The following is a 23,512-nucleotide window of genomic DNA, read 5'->3' as shown; positions in this document are numbered from 1 at the left end:
ATGTCTATATATAAAATATATATATATATATATATATATATATACACACACACACACACACTCTCTCTCAGGGCTATATACACCCAGGCATCTAGGACTTTCCAGATGGCACCAACCTGACTATACCTTTGCTGTAGTTTTAATTAAACACTGTATTAATAAAGATTTTTTTCTAATATTTAATATAGAAACAAATGGTGAATAATTTACAGGTGCCTAGTACCATGAAACCCGCTAAAAATACAAAACATTAAAGAACAAAAAATACTCAAATAATATACAGTACTTTCATTTCATTTCAGTTTTCTCTTTTGACTGCAGGAATGAGGAAATGAGGAATACCAGAGGGCTAAAAAAAAATCAAAAATACATATACCGTTTATAATGCTACACATACTATAAAATCAGGGAATATCAAATTCAGCCTCCACCCTGAAGGTCCTTTTCCCGTATTTTACATGTTATGAAATAAGTAGGTTTAAATAGATTTTTATATATTTACAAATATTTTACATGGCAAGTATGAATTAATTTTGTATCTGACAGTGATGACACTGAAAAATTAGACTAAGACTTTGCACAAAAACATGAATCCAAATTAATTCAGTTACATAAACCAGTTAAGTTGTAATTATCTAGTCTGTTTTGTACTCGAATCATGGATACCTCCTACCTTGACCAATATTGACTTGACTCCGTAACCTAAAAAAAAAAAAAATCAGCAAGCACATCCACACGAGTAACTTTTCAAATGAAGATTTCTGTTAGTTTATTTCAAGCAACATGGCAAAACATCCTTTTGTCATGGAAAAAAAAATAAGCAATACAAAACAGCATACAAATGAACAATACAGAGGTGTATTGTACGAAACAGGCCTCTGTGACATCATTGCAGCCAGTCACATTGCCAAGCAACCACTGAAGTATTTTGGGCAGGGATGGCACCAGTAATGCGGGAAATGCCCACACACACACACACACACACACATATACACACACAGATGTGTCATATTTGACCTTCCAACTGCCATGTAAAGAATTAAGCAGATGGCTAATGTGAGGAAAGGCCAAATTCAACAGAAGTATTAAAGAATCAATGGTGCAGCAACTCTTCTCAAGTACAGAATCAGACGATTCTCTGGAGTTTAAGGGTCTCTGGTTACATTCAAATGCATGTATGGACATTTTAATAGGGTGATATGTTAAAGATGCCTGATTGTACATATTCTATTCATTGTCAAACGTGTGCTTTGGCGATCATCAGTTACAAAAACTGTGTTTGGTTAGCCATCTAAACTACTACTTTTACATTTGGCTTGGTGTCTTACTCATAAAAAATAAAAAAAAATGCAAGAGTAGAGTAAAAAATGAGAAATGAAGTCACCTTATTGCACAAAAGAAACACATTCACTGGTTTTCAAAGGAAGATCTGAATACGCTGATACTGAAGAGTTTGCTTTGGCGACCAACAGTGGTACCAGTTGAACACTGCATAGACCGTGCTGAGTTTCATGAGGCAAACTTGTATTTAATACATTAGCAAATTGAGAGAACATAATCATATAGAGAAACAACCGTCAATGCAAACCATTTGAAAGGAAACCTAACCATTCAGTTTTTGGAGCGACAGCAACAGTGATTCTAAGTAGATGGAAAGGAAAAAGGAAAGTGAGGAATGAATAAAAAAAAAAGTGCAGAAGCAAAAAAGGAATGAAGAGTGACAGACTTGAGGGAAAAACAAAAAACAAAAGAATGAGAAAGGATAAGTTTTAGTACAGGTTAAAAGCAGATGGAAGAAAGGAAGTAACCATGATGGCTATGGCTAATAGAAAACCACACTGGACTTTCCACCTGGTGGGTTGAGCACTTTGTTGTGAGAGCGAGGGCGGGGTCCGAGGCGTGGCTCGTGGTCCTTTTCTGTTGATTGCTGTGTGGCTGGCTCAGAATTCTGATTGGCTGCGGGTGCAGGGACTGCTGGCTCTTTTTCAGGGGTTGGTTGAGGGGGCACTGGCTCCGCCTTCACTTCCTCAACTACAGTCTCCTTCTTAGGCACTGGGGCTGCAAGAGAGAGAAAAACGGTGGGAAAGGGAACTGCCAGCCAACAATAAACACTGAGGTGAAACAAACTGGGGCATGAAGAACAGATGACTAATGTTTTCTTTACCTGGTGGATCTGGAGTAGCTGGAGTAGCAGGTACACCCACACTTAAATTGTCCTACAGAGAATGAAAGGGCATTAGAGTTTAAATGGGTGGACATTTTCAGATTTTTAGAGTGGGAAGCATAATAAAAAAAAAATAATTATGAATTTGAGTCACATACACTCCCATTTAAAAGTTTAGAGTTGGTAACATTTTTTAAATGTTTTTGAAGAAAAAGCTCACAAAGGTTGCATTTATTTGATCAGAAATAGTTAGAAAAAAAAAGTAATATTGTGAAATGTTAATTTAAAATTACTTTCTATTTAATATATTTATTACTCTGATGGCAAAGCTGAATTTTCAGCATCATTACTCCAGTCTTCAGTGTCACATGATCCTTCAGGAATCATTCTAATATGCCGATTTGCTGCTCCAGAAAAAAATACAAGGTGTAGGCTAATGGGTTTGGTCTACCTTTGGTTTGTTGGGATGTTGACTTTTCACAGAAGGTGGGGTCGACTCTGAACCCGCAAAGATGTTACTGGTTGCTCCACCAGGGGGAACTGGCTTGCTCTGAGTCGAAGGAGCCACTGGCTCCCCAAATATCCCACTGCTCTTTCCACCTGAGACAATAACAGACACATACATCAGAGTTTGTTGAGATACACCAATGCTAGTACACATGATGCACATTCCTAAAAAGGAACAAATACATACATTCTTAGACCTTTATAAATAGTTGTGTTATCAAAATGCAGATCAAAGGTTCCTTCTGTAACTGCTTAAATTTTAGAGCAAGATGGAATTTACTAATTTAAGGGAGAGCAGTTTTTATTGCAAACAATCATGTCCGATTATATTCTCAACTAGACAACCATATACGCAAGACAATTTATCAGCTTTGCAGCACTGTTCCTTTAAATGTCATTAAGATATTGTTCTAATTTTTATTATGTTATGTTTTTCATATAAAGCTCTGGAAAAGATTAAAAGACCACTCGCAGTTTTTCTTAAATCAGCATCTCTACATGTATGGCAGCCGTTCCATTCCAGTGTCTGTTGAATTCCAGCATCCTTAAAATTTCAAAGGCAGCAGTTCATAAGGTCAAGCTGCAATCTAGACATTGAGGACAACAAAGCTACAGACGGGCAGAAAGCAAAAACAACTCCCCATTGATCGTGATGACAGCCAACTCTTTCGAATGTCACCCAAACAACCGTAGGATGACATCAAGTGACCTACAAAAAGAATGGCAAACAGCAGCTGGGGTGAAGTGCAATGCGATGACGGTTCGAATTAGACTTCTAGGGCAAAGCCAGAAAAAAGCACTTCAACAATGAGAAACACAGCTGAGGTTGCAATAGACCCTAAGGACTGGACCTTCTCTGATGTGTCCAATTTTCAGCTTTGCCCAACACCTGGTCGTCTAATGGTTAGACGGAGACCTGGGGAGGCCTACAAGCCAGCCACTGTGAAATTTGGTGGAGGATCGGTGATTATCTGCTTCAGCAAAGCTGGAATTAGGCACATTGGGCTTTGTGAATGGCACATGAATCAAGCCACGTACAAGGTTGTCCTGGAAGAAAACTTGCTTCTTTCTGCTCTGACGATGTTCCTCAATTCTGAGGATTGGGGTTTCTAGCAGGACAATGTTCCATGCCACACGGCCAGGTTAAAAAAAAGCTGTGGATGGAGGACCACCAGATCAAGACCCTGTCACGGCCAACCCAATCTCCAGACTTAAACACCTATTATGTCAACCAACAGCAATGTGAAAGACTGGTAGAGAGCATGCCAAGATGCATGAAAGCTGTGATTGAAAATCAGGGTCATTCCACCAAATATTGATTTCTGAACACTTTTAAAACATTAGCATTGTGTTGTTTAAAAATAAATATGAACTTGTTTACTTTGCATTATATGAGGTCTGAAAACACTGCATCTTTTTTGTTATTTTGACCAGTTGTCATTTTTCGCAAGTGAATGCTGTAAATTACAATGTTTGTTTATTTGGAATTGGGGAGAAATAATGTTCATTTTACTTGAACGCATACCTATAAAATAGTAAAACCAGAGAAACTGATCATTTTACAGTGGTCTCTTTTTGTTTCCAGAGCTGTATATATTACTCCGTTTTAATAATTTTAACATGTTTGTCTTCCATATGTGCATTTGTGTGTCGGTCTGTATAGCTTTATTATTTCAGCTTAGTTTTATTTCAGTACATCAAGTTTTTCTAATTATATTTTATTTCAGTTAACAGAAGTAAGATTTTTTTAATGGTTTTATTAGTAGTAGTAGTAGTAACAACAAAAGTTACCAAAAATACATACAATAAAATAAACACACAAAATGAAGAATACATCAGTTAAGATTAAGATGCAAGATGTTTTACATTTGCATGAAATAAAAATTCAGAAAACTTGAAATTGAAAATGACCAATTCCTTGAGTAAGCTTGGTTTTAGTTTGAATTAGCATTAATAACCCTCCTTTGCCGGGCCAGTTGTTAATTTCTAAAACCATAGTAATGATACCACAGTGACATAGTTAGTTTGTTCCTGGCCAATTATAAAACACCAGGTATAACAGTGAAGGAAAAAACAAAGAGACATTCTCAGCACCTGCTCCCTCAGGGCAAAGCATGCAAATAGCATGAAATATTATTACAATTCAAACAGAAGAGGACCACTTAACCAGGTCAGTTAACTGATCAGTTCAGTCGGTGTATGATCTCACAAAGTTAACTGACTGGTTAGATAGACTGAGGTAGAGGTTTTGATGTTGCTTTTAGTGACACGATAACATGCAAAGTGCCCCTGTTTGCATAGTGGAAGAGAGAGTCTCGAACGCATAAAACGAAGTAACAGTGTGGTGATGCTTTTCACTCACAGTGCAAGAGGCCCCAGACAGAAAACACTGTCTGCTGAAAGCTCACCTGGGGGATTGGCGCGTTTGGTACTCCCCTGGGTCTCTTCTGGAGGTGCGAAAACAGAGGAGGACATTTTGTTTGGCCGTCTGGAGGCAGAAGTGTCTTCTTCATAACCACCGAAGAGATTGCTTGACCCTCCACCTGGAGGTCTTAGTACCCTACAGACAACATACAGATATGTGCATGAATTAATGCGAATATTACACATTATATCTCATTACTGAAATGTAGATTAATAAAATGACCTAAAACTACAGCGCCACCCTATCTGTGAGGCGGAACATCGCAACTGCAGTTATAAGTTTAGGCGGTCAGGCTTTTATGGGCCACCAAGTTGTACCTAACGTCAAAAGCTGAATTTTAATAATAATTCGTGGTTTTCTTTACGAAAATTAAAGCCCTGCACATTAAACAAAACTAAAACCTGCGGCATACTTTCGTTTCCTATCAACAACACTTTAAGGAAATGCGCCTATTTCGAAGTCAGAAGTGTGCATAAATTCATATCTATTCATAAACTCATTTATTTTTAAGGCAGCCATCATTTCAACGTAGAAATACATTTCGGATTAAAAGTAAAACGTCTATGTAGCTCATAAAACTTATCTTTGAGCCTCGGCACAAATGCCGCTAACGGCTAACAACTCATTTTAACTTAACCACATTGAAATCAGCTTGTAATATCATATTTGAACAAAACACACTCCACGGCACTTTATTCATACAGTTAAATCCAGTACTTTGACCTCACAGTGTAAACGTAATACTAGTTTAATCGCTTAACTAATAAGAGTTAGCTTGTAGCGCTTAGCCATGCTAAAGTTCCTCTTTCATGATTGCCGACTCAGATAAACACATTTAAGTGTCAACACCAAACCAACTACAAACACCGGTTTGTTCCAGATAAACTATCATCACACAGTCCGTACCTTGAACTCGGTTTGCCACTACTATCAAGTCCCTGAAACATATTTGTTGTAGTCATGGTTGCTTGTCTCGGTCTGCTGCGGCGTGACCCAGTACCTTCAACAACAGCCCTCCCTGCAGAAAGTGTCCTGCCACACCGCTAAACTGCACGACTATGCCAAAAAACCTCGTCAAGTCTGACCGACCACGCCCAGAAAGGCTTGGACAGCTCATAAGCATTTAGGGCAGAACTGCACATATGATTATGTGAATGGCTCTGTTAGAAATCAATCTGATTGAAGTAGCATTCTATTGGCTGTAAGGTTAATATGGCCAATAGAGTGTGTAGAGTCGGATGTTGATTGGTTAACTAAATGCACTTACTTCCCAAGTAGTCTTGACTGCAACCTCAATTATTACAGAGGTCTTAAAAAATATGAGAAGTGATAAGGCCAAGAAATTATTTGATTTGTTTATTCAGTGTGATTTTGCTTAAACCCCTATTGTTTATGGTAGAATGAATGTATTTTATGTTATAAAATAAAATAAAAGGACTTAAAGTTGTACTTATGTTAGCCTATTGTTTTGTTAATGTTGAAATGCAAAATAAATAAAAAACTCAATTATAAAATATGAAAAAAAAAATCATATAGAGAAAATATAAGATTTTTTATGATAAATTGCGATAACATTTTTGAAAACAAGGCACGTGTTTTTTATTATAGTTATATATGTATTCGTAGGTATAAATTTATCAAACAAAACAAGAAGATATTTTCTGTATAATTTCTGGAAATTCTATCATGATGTACAATCTTGTGCTTTGTATGTTCTTGTTTAAAAAAATAAAAAATATTTTAAAAAGTATACACATTATAAAATATTTATTGTATTTAAACATATAATAATAATAATAATAATAATAATACACATTGTATATAATACATGGCAGTGACTGTAAATATAAGAACAAGTTGTAAATTACATTTATTTTCAGTAACAATACATTTCGCTCATGTTTCCTTCGCGTCTTTTTAGGGTGGGACCGTTATTTTAAAACATTTGCCAGTTGAATGAAATTACGCTCGGCGAACGTAAATGTTGATTGGCTGCTTTGAAAAAACGCCCCTTCTGTCTTTCGTTACTGACTGAATCACTCGCCCTTCAATCATTTTACGCACGCGGTGACGTAAGTGCTATTGACCAATCAGAGCGTTTGTTTTTGAGTTGTGGTAGGCGTGTCTGACAGCCGAGGAAAACAGGAAGGGATGCAGTTGTCAGTGGTTCTCCTGCTACCCCTCTGCTCTGGTGTTTCTGGATACCGTGGAGTTTCTCAAGGCCAAAAATAAACCTCCTAAGCAGGTACAGAGCTTGTAAATGTATTTTTTGCCAAGACGTAATTATTAATTGCACATCTGAGCTGATTATATGACTTCAGCAGAAACGGGACGGTAACTGTTTAGCTAGCAAGTTAGCGAAGCGACTTTTTCAACGACTGTGCTGCTGGCACTGCTGGCGAGGTATCAGTTGTTGCATTCGCTTATGGTGTAATCAGACTAACAGTCCCTCCGTGATGCAATATATTATGCCCCCAAAACACGTTTTAGGCTTTTTGTGGGCTGACAAGCATCTATAATCAAGCAGTCACCCACTGACAATGTGTCTTTAACAGTTGACAACTTATCAAAACTAACCCCAAGTTTAGAATTAGGATTGCTAAATGACCTGGATTTACTGTCGAACAGTATCCACAATTGCGCATGTGATACTAAATCAAGTTGTCATGTGTCTTAAGCTGTTTATTCGCATCTATCACTGATGGTGCTCAGTCAACTGAGGTTATTTATTTGATCATGCAGAGCTTCATGCTTCATGTAAATTTGCTGTTTAGCTTGTTGCTTGTAAAGGCGTCTACGCTCGTGAGCACATTTCACTGAATGCTCAAGAGGATGAAATAAAAACAGTTAGTTTGATCTGAATGCTCCCCTCAAATAGTGACTGGACACTGGGGTATTGACAGCTGCAGCTGTTGGGAGCAGTGGTTGAGCAGCTGAGGTCGGCATTGCCTAGCTGTATCTTATTTCATAAAGACATTATAACCATGTTGTTCGTGAGATAAATCAAGCTAAATGTTGCTTCACACACAATATAGAGTTCTCTTTCTTGGCTGCAATAATGTTTCAAATATAATAGAAAGCAACGGACCTCTAGCATCCAAAGCATGCACGATTGCTGTTTACAGCTAGATTTATAAAGTAAAAATTTTTGATTGTCCTTCTTGACAAAGTCAAGTGTTGTGTTAAAAAACATTTGAGCTCTTATGAACTGAAGACACCCTAATCAAGCAAAACATGGTGTCAACTGACTATTGCAGACTTTTCTATTTTAATAAGCAGCAAAGATGCATGATTCGAGAAGGAGTCACGGTCATATGTGCCGTTACTAATGTTTAATGTTGATTTTTTTTGCTGTGTATGCAAAGCACCATACCACACCCCACTCTCGTGTACGTGATCTGTATGTGCTCTATCAAGTCTGTTGAGATGATTAAATCAACGCACGCTTATCTTGGGATAAATTGGGACCGTGGATGTCACTGAGCGAAATTTTAATTTGAACAATAACAATTATAACTGCTTCTGCTCTGATAGTTACGGTGACGTAGATAGACTAAGCAAAGTCCAGAGAGAGCATAGCGACTGCGTTGCGGTTGCATTAGGTTTGCATTGAGCGAAATGCCTCAAAAGCAGATCTGGATCCAAACTTAGCGTCAGCGTGCGTTGTTTTATCGCAAACACGCGCTAAATGACAGGTGTGCTTGTTGTGATAAAACTAGAGAGTTTGTGAGTCAGGGTTGCTGTGGCTACGAGAAGCTCCCAGTTGCGCTGCGCGGAGTTGAACCCCAGTAGGAGCAGCAGCCAGGAGAGGACGACTTTGCCTGACCTCGTTTGCGCTTCGAATATGTTCAGATTCCTCAAGTTTTGCTCTCTAAAATCTCCGAACTCATGGTGAAGAGAAAGAAGACGCCGTCTGCTTCCGACGAGCTCGAGAATGGGTAAGAGTGCGTGAGAAACAAGCACTTCAGATAGAGGTCGAATGCGCGAAAGATTTGCGTTGTCGTCTGTCGTTTCTGCAGGGCGCTAAAGTGAAGGCGCTCGCGCTTTAATTTCAAGGCAAATAAAGGGCTCGCTCGCAACCAGAGCCACGCGAAACTACACAAAAAAGGAGGCTGGGGTGAAAGCGCGGTGTGTGTTTTCGGTCACGTTCATTGAATAGTCGAAGGGTTGTGTTTCGACGCATTTTGTCGGGACGGTGAGAGGGAATTTGAAACAAACAGCGGCGGCCATGTTGAGTTGAGCAGAATGTCGTCTTTCCAAGTTGATCGCTGTTTTTGCGAATGTTTGCGATTATGCTTCGTTTGTGTTTGCGCAGGATGACAGTGGGCCAAGGGGGCGGTTCGGGAGTCGAGGGGCCGAGCAAACCGGACCGAAAGCCCGACGGAGGTGAGGATGGAGAGAGCGCAGATCAGGCGAGCGAGGAGACGAGTACAAAGAGAGTCGGAGAGGAAACACTTCATCCATCAAGCGCGGCCAGCCCCGTTTCGGCTCCGACTCTTTCCAGCCAGACACCAAGCCCAGCCGGAGCCCAGGTGAACCCGACAGCGCTTTCCCCATTCCTGGCCGTCCCGAACAACCAGGACCAGCATCATTTTCTCCGCTCCAGCGTGCGACCTCCGAGCAAGCGGATACGGAAAGATGCCTCGTCCGCGGCGCTGAACGGTCACGGCGGTGCGAAAGCGAAAGGTGAGTGGCCATCTCGGCGTGCGTCCGCTGCCCACCTGTTAGTGCATCCCTTTTCTGCACTTTTATCTCACTTTTGAACGTGTTTTGAGGCAATCTGGGCTGCTCTTAGTTTGACAACGCGGATAAGCTCTCATGCTTTCTTGAGTGAAAGTGACTTGACAAACTGCTCACACTGAAGCCTCTCAAATCTCAGCACTGGGATGCTTGGGTTGCTTGTAACCACATTAAATCACTTAATAAGATGTAGTGCACTATTTTAAATCAGCAGGCTCGGTGATTATTTGTTTATTTATTTGCCTTTCATATCACTAGTTTAGCTGCCACCCAGCAGCGGGTGACAAATCACTGTCAGGAGTTTCATTCTGATGCATCTGTTCAGGAGATGGTCACTCTACATTGAATCGGGATCACAAATCAGGAATCTGTACACAGGGGCTATAAAAGGGAATCAGTGTTTATTTTAAATTTAGACAATAGGCTTGCATGCTGTAATGTATTCTGGTGTGCTCTCATTGCATGCTCTCTTGTGTAAGTGGGGAGAGTTATTGGCATCTCCGGTTCCCCACGTGTTGTTTTTGGATCAGTGCACTGAGCAGCAGGTCTGGATGCCCTCCGAGGGACTCCACACACTTCCTGACACTCTTCTTGACATACCTGCCGGTACGAGACTCGAACCTGCAACCTTTGGGTTACGAGTCCGACTCTCTAACCATTAGGCCACGACTTCCCCTGATCAGCTAAATAGGCTGATAATCTGTAGGCCTTCCTAATCGATAACAGAAATTTAATATTTTTCTATTAGGTCTCAGCCTGATGTTATGATATTTTCAATATTAAATTTTATTTGTTTGATGTGAATATTTGCTTTTTAAAAGAGTGGTGTTTGCATGGTTTCGTAAATCTCTAATGTTCAACCAAAAATAAATTTAGCAGCCCAAAGTATTATAAATAAATTGCACCGCCATTCAAATTAAGCTTGCTCATTCCAGCACTCTTTACTGATATCTTTTGCGTATGAGTGACAGCTGTGTTGTGTGTGTGTGTCTGTGTGTTTCCTTTAATGTTTAATCTTGTTTTTTTTGTTTGGTGTAGATATGCATGGTGAAAGTGATATACCATAGTGTCAATTAAATTAATGGTCAACAGTGCTCAGTAATCTGAAAAACCGTGTATTTTTGCATTAGGAATACGTCTGGAAAAAATGAGTATATATAGATAGACTTGTAAAAGCAATCCCTAAGTATATTTAAGCACAATATTGCATAGTTGGTGCTTTTATAGATGCACATTATGATATTATTGTTTCTATATATTTTTGTTTGTGTGTGTGTATGTATATATAAAACACTTGCTATGCTATTCTCAGCATGTGTTCAGAACTGACATACTAACCCTCTTCCCTTTCCTCTCTGTTCCTCAGGTGCAGAAGCAGGTCCCTCTGTGTGTGTGACAGCTGCTGCAGGTTCAGCCGGAAGCTCTGGGGCAGGTGGGACTTCCAGATCGGCCCCAAAGGTCCAGGGTCCTGCAGAGAAGGAGGAAGGGGGGAGTCAGAAACGAGTGCGCAGACAGTGGGAGTCTTGGAGCACTGAGGACAAGAACAGTTTCTTTGAAGGACTTTATGAGGTGATTTGTCAGCTTTAATGATAATAAAACTCACTGAAAGTTATTGGCGGATGTTTGGACTTTTAGTAAATTGCAGGTTTTTTAGTGGTGTTTTGAGAATTAGTACATCATATGGGACAACAACATCTCCAGAATTACTAAGTGAATTCCATTATCAACGTTTCCATCCCTCCCTGACTTGCCAGGGACAGACTGATATTTAAAAGTCCTAATAGGTTTAATTTATTTACATGTCATCTCTAAAGGTATAATTGAGGTCTGTGATGTCTTTTATTGATTTATTTCTTAGTAAGGTGTAATTTGTCATGCACCTAAAGGGTTTTTGTATTACATTGAATCTTTTGGATAAGTCATTCTCTCTCCTGTCCTCTCATAGCATGGGAAGGATTTTGAAGCTATTCAGAACAATATTGCTCTTAAATATAAGAAGAAGGGTAAACCGGCAAGTATGGTGAAGAACAAGGAGCAAGTGCGGCATTTCTACTACAGGACTTGGCACAAGATCTCTAAACACATTGATTTCAACAACGGTGAGACTTACAGATGCACAGTTTATACTTTGTATGACATTTACAGGCTGCAGTGGAGTCCTTTGTTTGATAGGATGGTGTTGTCTTGTGGAAAGCCATCCTCTGTCCTGCTGCTGACCAGACTGTTAGTTGTCAAGATTAGTTCCTAAATATATTCACTACTGTTCAAAAGTTAGTGGTCAATAAGATTTTTTATTTTTTGAAAGAACTAAAAGTCGCAGTAAATACATTTCTAATGTTACACAAGATTTCTGTTTCAAATGAATGCTGTTCTTTTGAACATTCTATTCAAAGAATCCTAAAAAAAAAGTTTTTAAATTTAACAATTTTCATTCACGCTAACAGACGCTAATGTGAATGCGTTGTTTTATTATTTACCTTTACCATTATTAAACTTGAATGTCGAAGGTAATGTACACATAGGTAAGAAATATCAGGTGCAAACAAGTGCTAATTTAAATAATCTTTTTTTTTTAAACTGAACAATAACTGAGCTAGTTTTTTCATATTATTTATTGACTTGCATTCCAACTGAGCCTTATTCTTTGCATGAATTCTTCTAGGATGGTGTACCTGCAAATACATCTTCAAGTTAGCATTTTTTCCACCAATTTTCATAACGCATGGCTCACATTGGCTTTTGTTTCCCATCAGGTCACACATAATTTGTTTGTTCATAATTCAACTTACCACAGCAAAGATATACCTGTCATCCAATTTAAATTCAGTCTGTCACCTTCATCTTTGGAGTTGAATTTTCTCGGCTACCATGCTACCTGGTTTTTGTTAGTCACGCATTATCAAATCATGAGTGTGCCCACACCATGCACATTTGCTTGTATGTTAATGATTATATATCATATCCTTATTCTGATGTAGTAGCATACTTAAATGTAATATAAACAGCATTAACCTCCACTGTGACATTCCACAATTTCTTGTATTTTATTGGTTGATTCAAGGTGCACTACCATTCAGAAGTTTGAAGTTTTATACTTCCATTCAGCAAGGATGCATTAAATTGATCAAAAGAGACAGTAAAGACATTTATAATGTTACAAAAGATTTCTGTTTCAAATAAACGCTGTTCTTTTGAATTGTCTATTCATCAAAGAATCCTGAAATAATGCATTATGGTTTCCACTAAAATCAGTTACATAATACATGATAAATTCTTAATGCTCTTATTCCTCCTTTTTCTGTTGCTTCCTTTTGTCCATCTTTCAGTGTATTCACGTGTGCTGAAAAAGTCCTCCCAGGAGCTCTATGGCCTCATCTGTTATGCTGAACTCAGGAAGAAGGTTGGAGGCTGTAAGTATATCAGGCAGTGGGTTTTGTTGATCAAGGGGGTACATTTTAAGTGTTTGCACATGGGGACATTTTGAATGTAACATTCTTTGGTGTCTTCCTGTTTCTTCTAGTGATGGATGACAAAAATGTGGCCAAACTAAATGAGCTTATCCAACAGGGGTAAGTGTGTATGTTTATTTGAGAGAGAAAGAGAAATGTTAATAATGCACAGTACTTATTATTTAGGTCATGTCTAATGGGAGCATCTACTGTATATCTCCGTAGGTTATGATCACATTGATCTATAATTTTGTTTGTACATTGTTTCAGGGCCACAACAGTGCGTTCCAAAGGCAGAAATCTGAGGATCAAAGCTCCCATGTGTCGCGCGCTGAAGAAACTCTGCGACCCAGATGGTGTGTGTGAGAGAGACACAGAGAGATTGCTTTATAGACTCTTAAAAGATTGATTTTGTTAGCAAGTTAAACAGACTGAATAGCAGTAAGAAGAGAACGCTGACAAAATGGAGCACTCTGGGTATTTAGGTGGACCAGGGTGGTGGAGGAGTGTGCCATGGCTGCTCTCCAGGGTGTAGGAGGAGTGGTTTGTCATGATTTCCATGGTTTCAGGCTGTGGGGCTGATTGGGAAATGGGCGGTGATGCAGATTTAGGCCACCATCAGCATCATGGAGATGGTGATGCTTCATGGTATTTTTTTCCTCTTTTTCTCTGGTTTAGGTGTGAGTGATGAGGAGGATCAGAAGCCTGTGCGTTTACCCTTGAAGCTGGCTGTCGAACTTCAACCCCGGAGCAACCACTCCTGGGCTCGGGTTCAGAGTCTAGCCCATAATCCTCGGCTCAGGTGAGCTTCACTAATGCGCACACATGACCTCTCTCGAATTCCTCACTGATCCACCTCCTTCACATCATACATTATTATTATTTGTTATTTCATTGCTTATTGCAAAATGTTATCTATCTATCTATCTATCTATCTATTAGGGGTGTAACGGTTCACAAAATTCACGGTTCGGTTTGATACGACACAGTGGTGTCACGGTTCGGTACGTTTTCGATACGGGAGGGGGGGGTAATTTGTTACATCACAATGTTACCATGAAGGCGAATCAATGGATATCACACACAAGCAACGTGCAAACTTTGCACAAGAGTTATGTCGGTGAACGTCTTAATATCGATCAATTCACTATGCAGAAAGTGAAAGTAAAAACGGAATGACGGAGTAATGATGGAGCTTTCGGCATCTGTCGCCGCATATTCTCTCAGAGACGACAAGAGATCAATCTACTTTAACATATGCTGATAATGGTATATAGCTACCTGTTTTAATTTATTCCCTTAATATTTCTCTTGTGGCCCATACATAGTGAAAAATGAGAAGAAACTTATTTAGTGTTAAATGGGTTGTTTTGAAGGTCGGTGGTTGAAATGGGCTAAAGCTTTTAATTTGATTGATTACTGCAGTCTTAATATTTAATTATAGGCATATAATTCATTGTATAATAGACCTGTTTTAAAATACCTTTTTTAAAGCATTTTAATTTAGGAGTAAATGGCCTAATCTTATCCTCACAGCGCATCAGTTATGCGGTAGCCTAATATTGCATGGCAAAATAATAATAAAAGCAACTTCATCATAATAATAATAATAGCCCTAATAATAAAAATAATGTAACAGGCCTACATTAATTGGAAATGCCAAATTCTCTTAAAATTGGCAATAATTTATGTTTTTGACAATATCTCTGACTATCGTCGATACAAAATCGTCTTTCGATGCACTCCATCAAGGGGAGGTTATTGCAGGGCCGCTGGGCAGACAGCACGTTGCCCATTACGTCGTTTGGGCTGTCTTGTTGAGCGTAGTGGCACTGAGAACATTATATTTCACACACTTTAAGCTCTTTTATTTTCCAACTTTAATAGGATTAGTCCAACGAATCGTTCGGTTTGTAATGCGTACCGAACTGAAAGCCTCGTACCGAACGGTTCAATACGAATACGTGTATCGTTACACCCCTTTTATTTATATATATATATATATAAACCTCGCTACATGTACTACGTTAAACTAACTGAGACCTGTTATAGCACTTGCATACCATTGCTCTTTTGTTGATTTTGATTGCTTCCATTGTCCTCATTTGTAAGTTTATTTTTTTGATAGTATTTCAATTTAAGTTTAGTTTTCATGCTGTCAATATAATTTTTTGGTTAGTTTTAGTATTTTCAGTGTTTTTTTTTATTTAGTTTTCAGTTTTATTTAGTCAATTAGTATTGGTATACTTTTTGACTTTCATGTTGAATTAAATAGTGATTTTATTTTATTTTAGTTTTGGAGTCATGAAAATGTATTTTCATGCATTCTCATTTCATATTGACTTCATATTGACAGTCAGCATGAGATGAAAATTTAAACTAAATTTGAAAATGTATGTATGTTATTGATCTTATTGTGAATGAATCATCTATACATGTTTTATTTTTTGCCCTTTTTACCTCACAAGTTTTAATCAAAATATAGCTCGATCTGCAGGGGAAATTATAGATTTGTCTCTGTTGACATATGCCAGACTTTTCCAATCATTTTATCTGCTTTAACCCACCCCTGCAAGCTTGTGCTCAATTGCTTCTATTTTTCCTTCTCAAAATTCAACTAACAAACAATACATAGAACCAAGTCCCTCACATTATTTTTCTTTTTTGATAATATGTTACACTCCGGATGTACACTTTAAAATCTAATTAATTAATTCATCTTAAAAAAAAAAGCATGCAAACCGATTGCCTTAAAAAACTGAGTGAAAACACTTTTTAGTTTCAGCAACTAATTCATTTTAAGTTATATATACCAACTGTCCAGATAACAATAGCACACATGCATGTGCTAACATAACCAAAAGAGAGACTATCACTGCATCAACAACTGCAGTTAAGGCTTTTGAAATAAATCAGTCTGTAGTCTTAATGCTTATAGTTCCAACCTCGACCTAACCACAGGCTTGGTAAAGTCAACTAAAAAGTGTTAGTTAGGACATTTGTTTGGCTTTACAGTGTGCGTCACCATACAGAAGAAAAGATCTGTCATTTCATTGCGACATTAAAGGTACAACAAATTTGGCAATGCTCATCGCTGTTCTGTTATTGTAGGATGGTTGTCGAGTTGCACCGGAAGGTCTCCACTCTCATTGAATTCTTGAAGCAAAAGTGGGCTGTCCAGGATCAACGCATCGTATCCTTGCATTCAGATCTCAGCCAGAGATCTCAGCATGCACAGTCAGGAATTTAATTTCCTTCCTTTTTCCTTCCTCATCTGTTTTATGAGATACATTTGTGATAGATTTGGTTGTTTTGTTTGGGAGACATGTCAGAAATGCCTATGCTTAAAGCAGTACCCAAACCTATGTGTTTTATAACAGTAATTTCCCTTAACTTGTTACTTGTAGCTTAAGAGCCTGGCAGAGCGAGAAGCTCTGGACGGCCTGGCCCAGTCTAGCGAGTCGGAGGACCTGTTCCTGTTTCCTGCAGAGAACAGCCCGGTTACTACTTTGCCAGGTGTGGCTCGTGTTGTGCACTCAAAAGCTTCCTGCACGGTACACTGGCAGGAGAGTGGGCGTGGCCGGACAGGTATTAGGGACTTGCCCGCAGCTCACATTTTGGGAATTCAGCCTGCAAGAGGAAAATCAGGCAAGTCTGGTCCGGTGGGAGGAGACCTGAAAAAAAGCGACGGACATCCTGTTGACAGTCCTGATAGCAGCACTTCAGCTCCAGGGTTGGAGACCAGTGTAAACACAAACCTGAGCACTACCTCTCCAGTCAGTCCAACCCTTGCTCCATCACTCCCCATTGGACCCGAGGGAAATGCAGTGGGGACTCTGGAGCAAGAGGCAGCGAGTCAGACTCAGACTCAGACTGATGCTAGTGGGTGGGACAAAGAGACTGTGACTCAGGGAGACCCCGCCCCAATCGAGGGCCGGACTGAGGAGCCTGGAACGGCAGGAGGGGTTGCATCAGAAAAAGCACCGCCACAATCAGAACCTCAAGGGCGTGGCGAGGAAGTGAGCGGGACTGGACGATCTCCTCAACAAATCCAAAACGAAGGTTGGAACTCACAGGGCTCTGAGAATGTGACACTGGCAGAAGTCTACCTCATGCTGGGCAAGCCTGGGAAGCTACTGCTGGAGTATGAATGGCAGCCTAAACCCCAACCCTCAGCTCTGCCCACCACTCAAAGTGTGCTTCGGTGTCTCCTGAGACTTGTGTCATCAGAGGTCAACCCCAAACCAGTGAGTCTGTTTTTTTTCCCCTCCCTCTCTGACCTTACACTTGACCTCTACCATACGTCAAGGCAACTATAAAAAGGCACAAAACAAGCTTTTGTCAGAAATGTGTTCATCTGTGGTTCTGTTTGTTTATTTATTATTAACATTAAATTGTTTTAAATTTAATTGTAAATTAAAATTTTTCATTTTGTTTTTTTTGTTTTGTTTATTATTATTTAATTACTTTTTTTTTTTAATTCCTAGACCCCGGAGGTGTGTTCAGTGGGCACTTCACCTTTGAAATCAGGTCAAGAGGAATCGTCTGTGACTCCTCCAGGCAGAGCTCCAGCTGGGGCGACCCGCAGTCCTAGCTGGGGTCGACAGCAACATGCAGCACGCTCAAAAATACTTCTGAATAATGCAGTCATCACAGGTACACTTAGACAGAATTGTGTCTTATTATAAGTTGACACTAATTGGAATTGCAGAAATAATGACAGTTTCTCAAATATCCCCTAATTTACCTTCTTGATGGCAGGTAGTTATGCCCCAAGCTCACGACATTGGTCGATCCATTGTTACTATCTTAGGCTGTTCGCATTGCTCACAGACCAAAGTTTTAGGGAAATCAGTATACAAATGGTCTATTTATAGTTGCACATTAAACTGGGATAAAAGAAAAATGTTTAGTATTTAAATATTGAAACATTTCACCTTTAAAGCCAGTGTAATGAACATCCTCCCAGAACTGAGTGAAGTTTATTGCAACAGATAACAGCTGGAAAAGCCTGAAGTTTCACCTCTTCCTGAACCAAAAACATCATATTGACTCAATATTGTGACAAAATTGTAGTGTTGCTACTCTGTATCAGTTTGACCAGCTGGAACTTAAATAGATGTGTTCTCCACAGGTGGGAGAAACCTGCCACGTTCTCTGCTGGCCTCCGGAGGTGACAGCGAAGGGTTTGCTGTCCCGACGACCCTGCCTCCTAACAGCTCCCGCCAGCTGCGGATGTTCTCTCCTAATAAAGAGGCGGAGCTAGCCTTTCGCCAGCAGCTGGACTCCATCAGTGTGAGTTGTGTCAGTGTTTCTAAAAGGGAATAGAACATGAGGGACATGCTTTTTCATCTTAAAATGTAATCGTGAAATTTATTTCAAGTTGTCAGTTGGCCAAATCATATACACTACCATTCAAAAGTTAGGGGTTGATAAGAATTTTTTTTTGAAAGAAGTCTCAGAGATATTATTTATAGACATATTATTGTTTAATTATCATTTGTTACAATTTAATGTAATAAATTATTATTTATTACAATTTAATCTAACTGTTTTCTATTTTAATATATATAAAAAAAAAACTAATTTCAGCAGCCATTACTCCAGTCTTTGGAAATCATAATATGCTGATTTGGTGATCAAGAAATATTTCTTATTAATATCAATTTTGAAAATGTTAAATTGTCACTATTTATCAGTTCAAGGCCTTTTTGCTGAATAAAACTATTAATGCCTTTAAAAAAACATGTAGTGACCCCAGACTTTTGAACCATACATATATATGGTACAACAATCTCACATGACGTCAGCAGGGTTTTTGATTTTTTTTTTCTAATATACATATTTCTTCATCAGCAAATTTTTCCTCTAATCATGCTTTTTTTTTTTGTCTTTAGTCCGATATATTTTCAAAGCAACGGAAAATAGGGAGGGGGCGTCCACTAAGGAAACCTCTCGTGGTTCAGGTGAGTGTGGACAGAAGGAAAGTAAGAAGTGGGGCTTCTTACCTTTACCTAGTTGCTTCTTTTCACATTGAATCTGTTCTTTTGTTGTTTTTGTTCTTAGAGCTGTCAAAGGATAAAAATGTATGTTGTTTTTTTTTTGTTTTGTTTTTTTCAGAGAACGCTGCTGCCACGAACAACTGGAGACACTTCACCTCATGTTTGCTCCTTCTCTATTCTCTCCAATTCATCTGCTGCAGGTAATAAACGCACACAAATGCGTAACACTTTACACATGCAGTGGCCGAAGTATTTGGACACTTATGCCACACTTGCATGAATGTCATCATATAACACAAAATCACACCAAAAGAAATGTTATTTTATCAAAAGTTACAAACACTCTTTTAATGCAAAACATTTCACGAAAAGTCAATTTTTATATATATATATATATATATACACTGAACAAAATTATAATGTGTACTTCGTCCACCACTGCTAATCAGCATCTTGATATGCCACACCTGTGAGGTGGATGGATTATCTCGGCAAAGGAGAAGTGCTCACTAACACAGATTTAGACAGATTTGTGAACAATATTTGAGAGAAATAGGCCTTTTGTGTACATAGAAAAAGTCTTAGATCTTTGAGTTCAGCTCATGACAAATGGGGGCAAAAACAAAAGTGTTGCGTTTATAATTTTGTTCAGTGTATATATAAACAAGATGTACTACTATTCACATACTTTCATATTTTGGCACCAGTTTATTAAAAGTAGTTTACAAAAATTTCTCAAATAAGCGACTTGAGGTCAAGCAGTAAAACTGTTTAATTTTTAACTATTCAGGTTTACTGTATCTGTCTGTTTGATTTCAATGCAGTCGCTTCTTTTTAAATATTTTATGTATCTCTTTGTCAGGAACTGGTTCGTTTCGTCCAATACAAACTCGTCTCGCCCCATCGAACCGCCAACTTTCCTCAAAAGCTCCGTCCGCTACAGCCAGTTCTGCACCCGCTACTCAGCTGTCCAGTAAGAATCAAATCAAAGCTAAATGATAAAAGATGTTTTTATCCACTGAACATTTGAAACCTATATGCTCTTGAATTTGTTTCAGGTGCAATTGACCTGGCTGCAAAATCTGCAGGTATTATCCCTGGCAGCCCCTGTCGGGAAGTGGAGGCCCCCAGTATAGATAAGGCCATTGTGGAGTCTGAGGAGGCCATGGACTCGGCACCTGCTGCACCTGAGCTAGAGCCAGATCTACTTGATCAGGAGCCTTCTGAAGTAAGAACTAATTCCCTTCCTAGATCCGCTTTCACTTTTGGGTGTACAATTAATCATATCTGGGTCTGTTCTCATTTTACTCTCGTTGTCTGCAGGAATCCCTGCAGAACGGTGTCTCTCCACCATCTCCAGGGGGCGGGGACTCCCTCTTGGCTCCTCCCAGTGTTGCTTCCTTATTGGATATCTCTCTACCGGGCCCCCCAGAGGAGTCTCTACCTTCTGGAGAGCCACAAACTCAAATCAGCGACTCTATTATTGAGCTCGCCATCAACTCGCACTATGGTATGGTGGGATTGAACCTGAGTATTAGAGGATCTCAGTGGGATCATTTTGTTTTAGTGGTATCTACTCGCTCACTTTTCGCTCTATTTCTCAGGTGATGGATCATTGCTCTCGCCTCCTAAACTCAATGGGAGTGATAGATCCAAGCTCCTTCCCTCTTCATGTGACAGCTGGATGCCGTCCCCCACACACGACCCTCAGTGGTACCCCAGTGACTCTACTGATTCAAGTCTTGGCTGCCTGCTCTGTAAGTATCAAACACATCTCAGTTCCCTGTTAGCAACGGATGTTCATTATAGATATTATGTATATCAGGAAACAAAATGATAGTGTTAAAATTATGAGTTTGAAACTAATTGATTGAGCTTTCTTTAAATTTATATATACACTAGCATTCCATAATTCTGTCAGTAAGTGTTTTGAAAAGAAATTAATACTTTTATTCAGCAAGGATACAATAACTTGATCAGAAGTGACAGCTAAGACATTTATAATGATACAAAAGATTTCCATTTCAAATAAATGCTGTACTTTTGAACTTTATATTCAAAGAATCCTGAAAAAAATGTATTAGGTTTTCTATAAAACTATGATGTTTTTGACATTGATATTAATAAGAAATGTTTCTTGAGTGCCAAATGAGCATATTAGAAAGTTGTTGGGATGGATCACGTGACACTGAAGATTGGAGTTATGGCTGCTGAAAATTCAGCTTTGCTATCACAGGATTAAATTACATTTTAAGATATATTAGCTTTGAAGACATGTATTTTAATTTACATTTAGTCATTTAGCAGACGCTTTTATCCAATGCTACTTGCAAATAAGGACATTAGAAGCAATCAGTACCAACAAAAGAGCAATAATATGTAAGTGCTATGACAAGTCTCACTTAGTCTAACGCAGTAAATGTAGAAAGTTGTTAGAGAGTCAAGTGTTAGAGAGTCAAGTTTTTTTTTTAAATGAATAAAAAGAAAACAAGTAGATAAAATAGAAATAGAATAGAGAGTGCTAGCGTAAGAGGGTCAAGAGTAGATGGAAGAGATGTGTTTTACCCATTTCTTGAAGATGGCTAAGGACTCAGTTGCTCGGAATATTACTGTTTTTACGTTATTTTTGATTAAATAAATACAGCCTTGGTGAGCAAAATAAACTTCTTTAAAAAACAAAAAAATCAGATAGATAGATATGTATAGGTATCTATTCAGTATTGATACAGAGGTAAAAGAGGCTGGCTTCAGACAGAAGTCAAAATGTCCACAGTTACCTGTCTGTGTTCGTACTGCAAACCTCCATCAGTCTCAGCACTATTGACAAATCCATCCTTGTTTTCCTGATTTGCAGCAAGTCTGGCATCCCCTGATAAGACAAGAAGGACAGCCCTGCCTTCTTCAAGTAACACAGCCTTACTTGGACCCAGTTTACTGGACAGCAACTCCCACGATTGTTTTCAGTCCCGCGGCCTGCCGGATGTAGCCGAGGTGAGAGGAGACACACAAAGTCCCCAGCTGCTGTCTGGTAGACTAATGTCATTTGATATGGCACATTATCACCAGGCGCTCCTGTATTTGTTTTTTCTCATTCTGGCTTGCATTGAAGATAAACAGGAAGTGAGCGGGTTTCAAATGGTGTATGCAAATTAAATCAGGCATCCTCAGCTTTGAAAGTGTTACACATGCATTGTTGTTGTCATTTGGCTGTTTTCTCACTGCAGGTGGATACCCAGCTGGCCTGTATGATGAGCGAGAGCAGTGTCGACTACATCGCCCGCTTCAATGACCTCGCACAGGAGCTCTCTGTTACAGAACCGACCCTCCCACCTCCTCCAGAGGACTGATGCAGGGGGCGGAGCCTGTCACTGTTCGCATTGGACAGAAGAATGTTAACCGGAGTGCAGTTCAGCTGTAGGAAGTGCAATAGACTGGCAGGGTCCACAACAGCCTTTGGGCTCTAATGTGTGTGTGTGAGAGCATTTGTGTATGTTTGTGTTGATTTATTCTGTGGCTGTCCTCTTATGAGCCACACCCAGGACACTTAAACAATAAAAAAAACTCCAGTTTACAGCGCAACCTCATGTACAGAGAAAACAAGACCTGCCATATCTGAACAAATACTGTCTTCTCATCTGTGTATCTGTCTCTGACGTCTTTGTCTCACTTTTGTGTGCGTGCATGTGCATGCATCTGTAAGTGGAGCTGCAGATTGTCTTTGTGTTTTCTTTCTATTGTACACAACGCATTTGTGCGAAACCCTCTAAAGCCATAGGAGTGCGCCTGCGCACACCCTCCGTTTATGAGACCTCAGATTCTGATTGGTTTATTTTCATTTGAATGTTGTAAGTTGGTGAAAGCCACACTACGGAAAGGGACAGGGGCTTCTTTTTGTGAGATTATTACGAGGACTGAATATCTAACACACACTAAACAAAATGACTGATAACACAAATGCAGTGTAGTTGCATCAAAAGTGAGATTGAATGCTATTTTTCCCCACAACACTAGGATTTTTGTTTCCTGCCGAATGAATATGAAGCCAATAATTTGCAGATTCTAAAACTGAGCTTTCTTATGTGAGACTCTCAAATAGTTGCAAAGGCGACATTTCTCATTTTTCATTTAGTTTATGTACTGAAGTAAACTATATATATATATATATATATATATTTAGTTTTAGTTATATTAACCTAAAAGAACACCGGTGTCTGTATCTTATTTG

The 23,512-nt window shown here is 39.1% G+C and overlaps 2 protein-coding genes across 5 annotated transcripts; one reads left to right on the top strand and one right to left on the bottom strand.

Annotated features, from left to right (window-relative positions):
- Nucleotides 1–740: 740 nt before the first annotated feature.
- On the bottom strand, nt 741–6,214 carry LOC107661173 (hematological and neurological expressed 1-like protein). Its single transcript, XM_016450648.1, has 5 exons — nt 6,003–6,214; nt 5,080–5,231; nt 2,616–2,764; nt 2,165–2,216; nt 741–2,058 (listed from the first exon to the last, which is right to left on the bottom strand). The coding sequence occupies exons 1-5, from the start codon at nt 6,056–6,058 to the stop codon at nt 1,823–1,825; spliced, it is 645 nt and encodes a 214-aa protein (XP_016306134.1). The 5' UTR covers nt 6,059–6,214; the 3' UTR covers nt 741–1,822.
- A 1,026-nt stretch (nt 6,215–7,240) lies between these two features.
- On the top strand, nt 7,241–23,370 carry LOC107661046 (protein cramped-like). Of its 4 annotated transcripts, none has more exons than XM_016450502.1 (20): nt 7,241–7,341; nt 9,412–9,782; nt 11,203–11,405; nt 11,782–11,935; nt 13,163–13,246; nt 13,357–13,405; nt 13,556–13,641; nt 13,964–14,087; nt 16,397–16,478; nt 16,693–17,532; nt 17,773–17,941; nt 18,420–18,580; nt 19,183–19,251; nt 19,406–19,487; nt 20,150–20,260; nt 20,346–20,515; nt 20,611–20,797; nt 20,892–21,044; nt 22,142–22,278; nt 22,512–23,370. In XM_016450502.1, the coding sequence occupies exons 2-20, from the start codon at nt 9,413–9,415 to the stop codon at nt 22,632–22,634; spliced, it is 3,354 nt and encodes a 1,117-aa protein (XP_016305988.1). In that variant the 5' UTR covers nt 7,241–7,341; nt 9,412; the 3' UTR covers nt 22,635–23,370. The 4 variants fall into 4 exon arrangements, with proteins under 4 accessions (XP_016305988.1, XP_016305972.1, XP_016305980.1 ...); XM_016450486.1 differs by lacking the exon at nt 7,241–7,341 and adding an exon at nt 8,601–9,034; XM_016450494.1 differs by lacking the exon at nt 7,241–7,341 and adding an exon at nt 9,157–9,326.
- The last annotated feature ends 142 nt before the right edge of the window (nt 23,371–23,512 follow it).

This window comes from Sinocyclocheilus anshuiensis, unplaced genomic scaffold (genome assembly GCF_001515605.1).
Source record: "Sinocyclocheilus anshuiensis isolate Anshui unplaced genomic scaffold, SAMN03320099.WGS_v1.1 scaffold2630, whole genome shotgun sequence".
Lineage (NCBI taxonomy): Eukaryota > Metazoa > Chordata > Actinopteri > Cypriniformes > Cyprinidae > Sinocyclocheilus > Sinocyclocheilus anshuiensis.
The sequence above is the reverse complement of the archived record's forward strand: the minus strand, read 5'-3'. Positions and strand labels throughout refer to the sequence as shown.

Excerpts from the sequence above, each read along its gene's own strand:
- LOC107661173 (XM_016450648.1), bottom strand. The coding sequence starts at position 6,058 with ATGACTACAACAAATATGTTTCAGGGACTTGATAGTAGTGGCAAACCG. Across the intron at positions 2,765-5,079 it reads CAAACGCGCCAATCCCCCAG|GTGGAAAGAGCAGTGGGATA; the intron begins GTGAGCTTTCAG and ends TTATTGTCTCAG. Across the intron at positions 2,059-2,164 it reads AGCTACTCCAGATCCACCAG|CCCCAGTGCCTAAGAAGGAG; the intron begins GTAAAGAAAACA and ends TCTCTCTTGCAG.
- LOC107661046 (XM_016450486.1), top strand. The coding sequence starts at position 8,985 with ATGGTGAAGAGAAAGAAGACGCCGTCTGCTTCCGACGAGCTCGAGAAT. Across the intron at positions 17,942-18,419 it reads GAATAATGCAGTCATCACAG|GTGGGAGAAACCTGCCACGT; the intron begins GTACACTTAGAC and ends TGTTCTCCACAG. Across the intron at positions 22,279-22,511 it reads GCCTGCCGGATGTAGCCGAG|GTGGATACCCAGCTGGCCTG; the intron begins GTGAGAGGAGAC and ends TTCTCACTGCAG.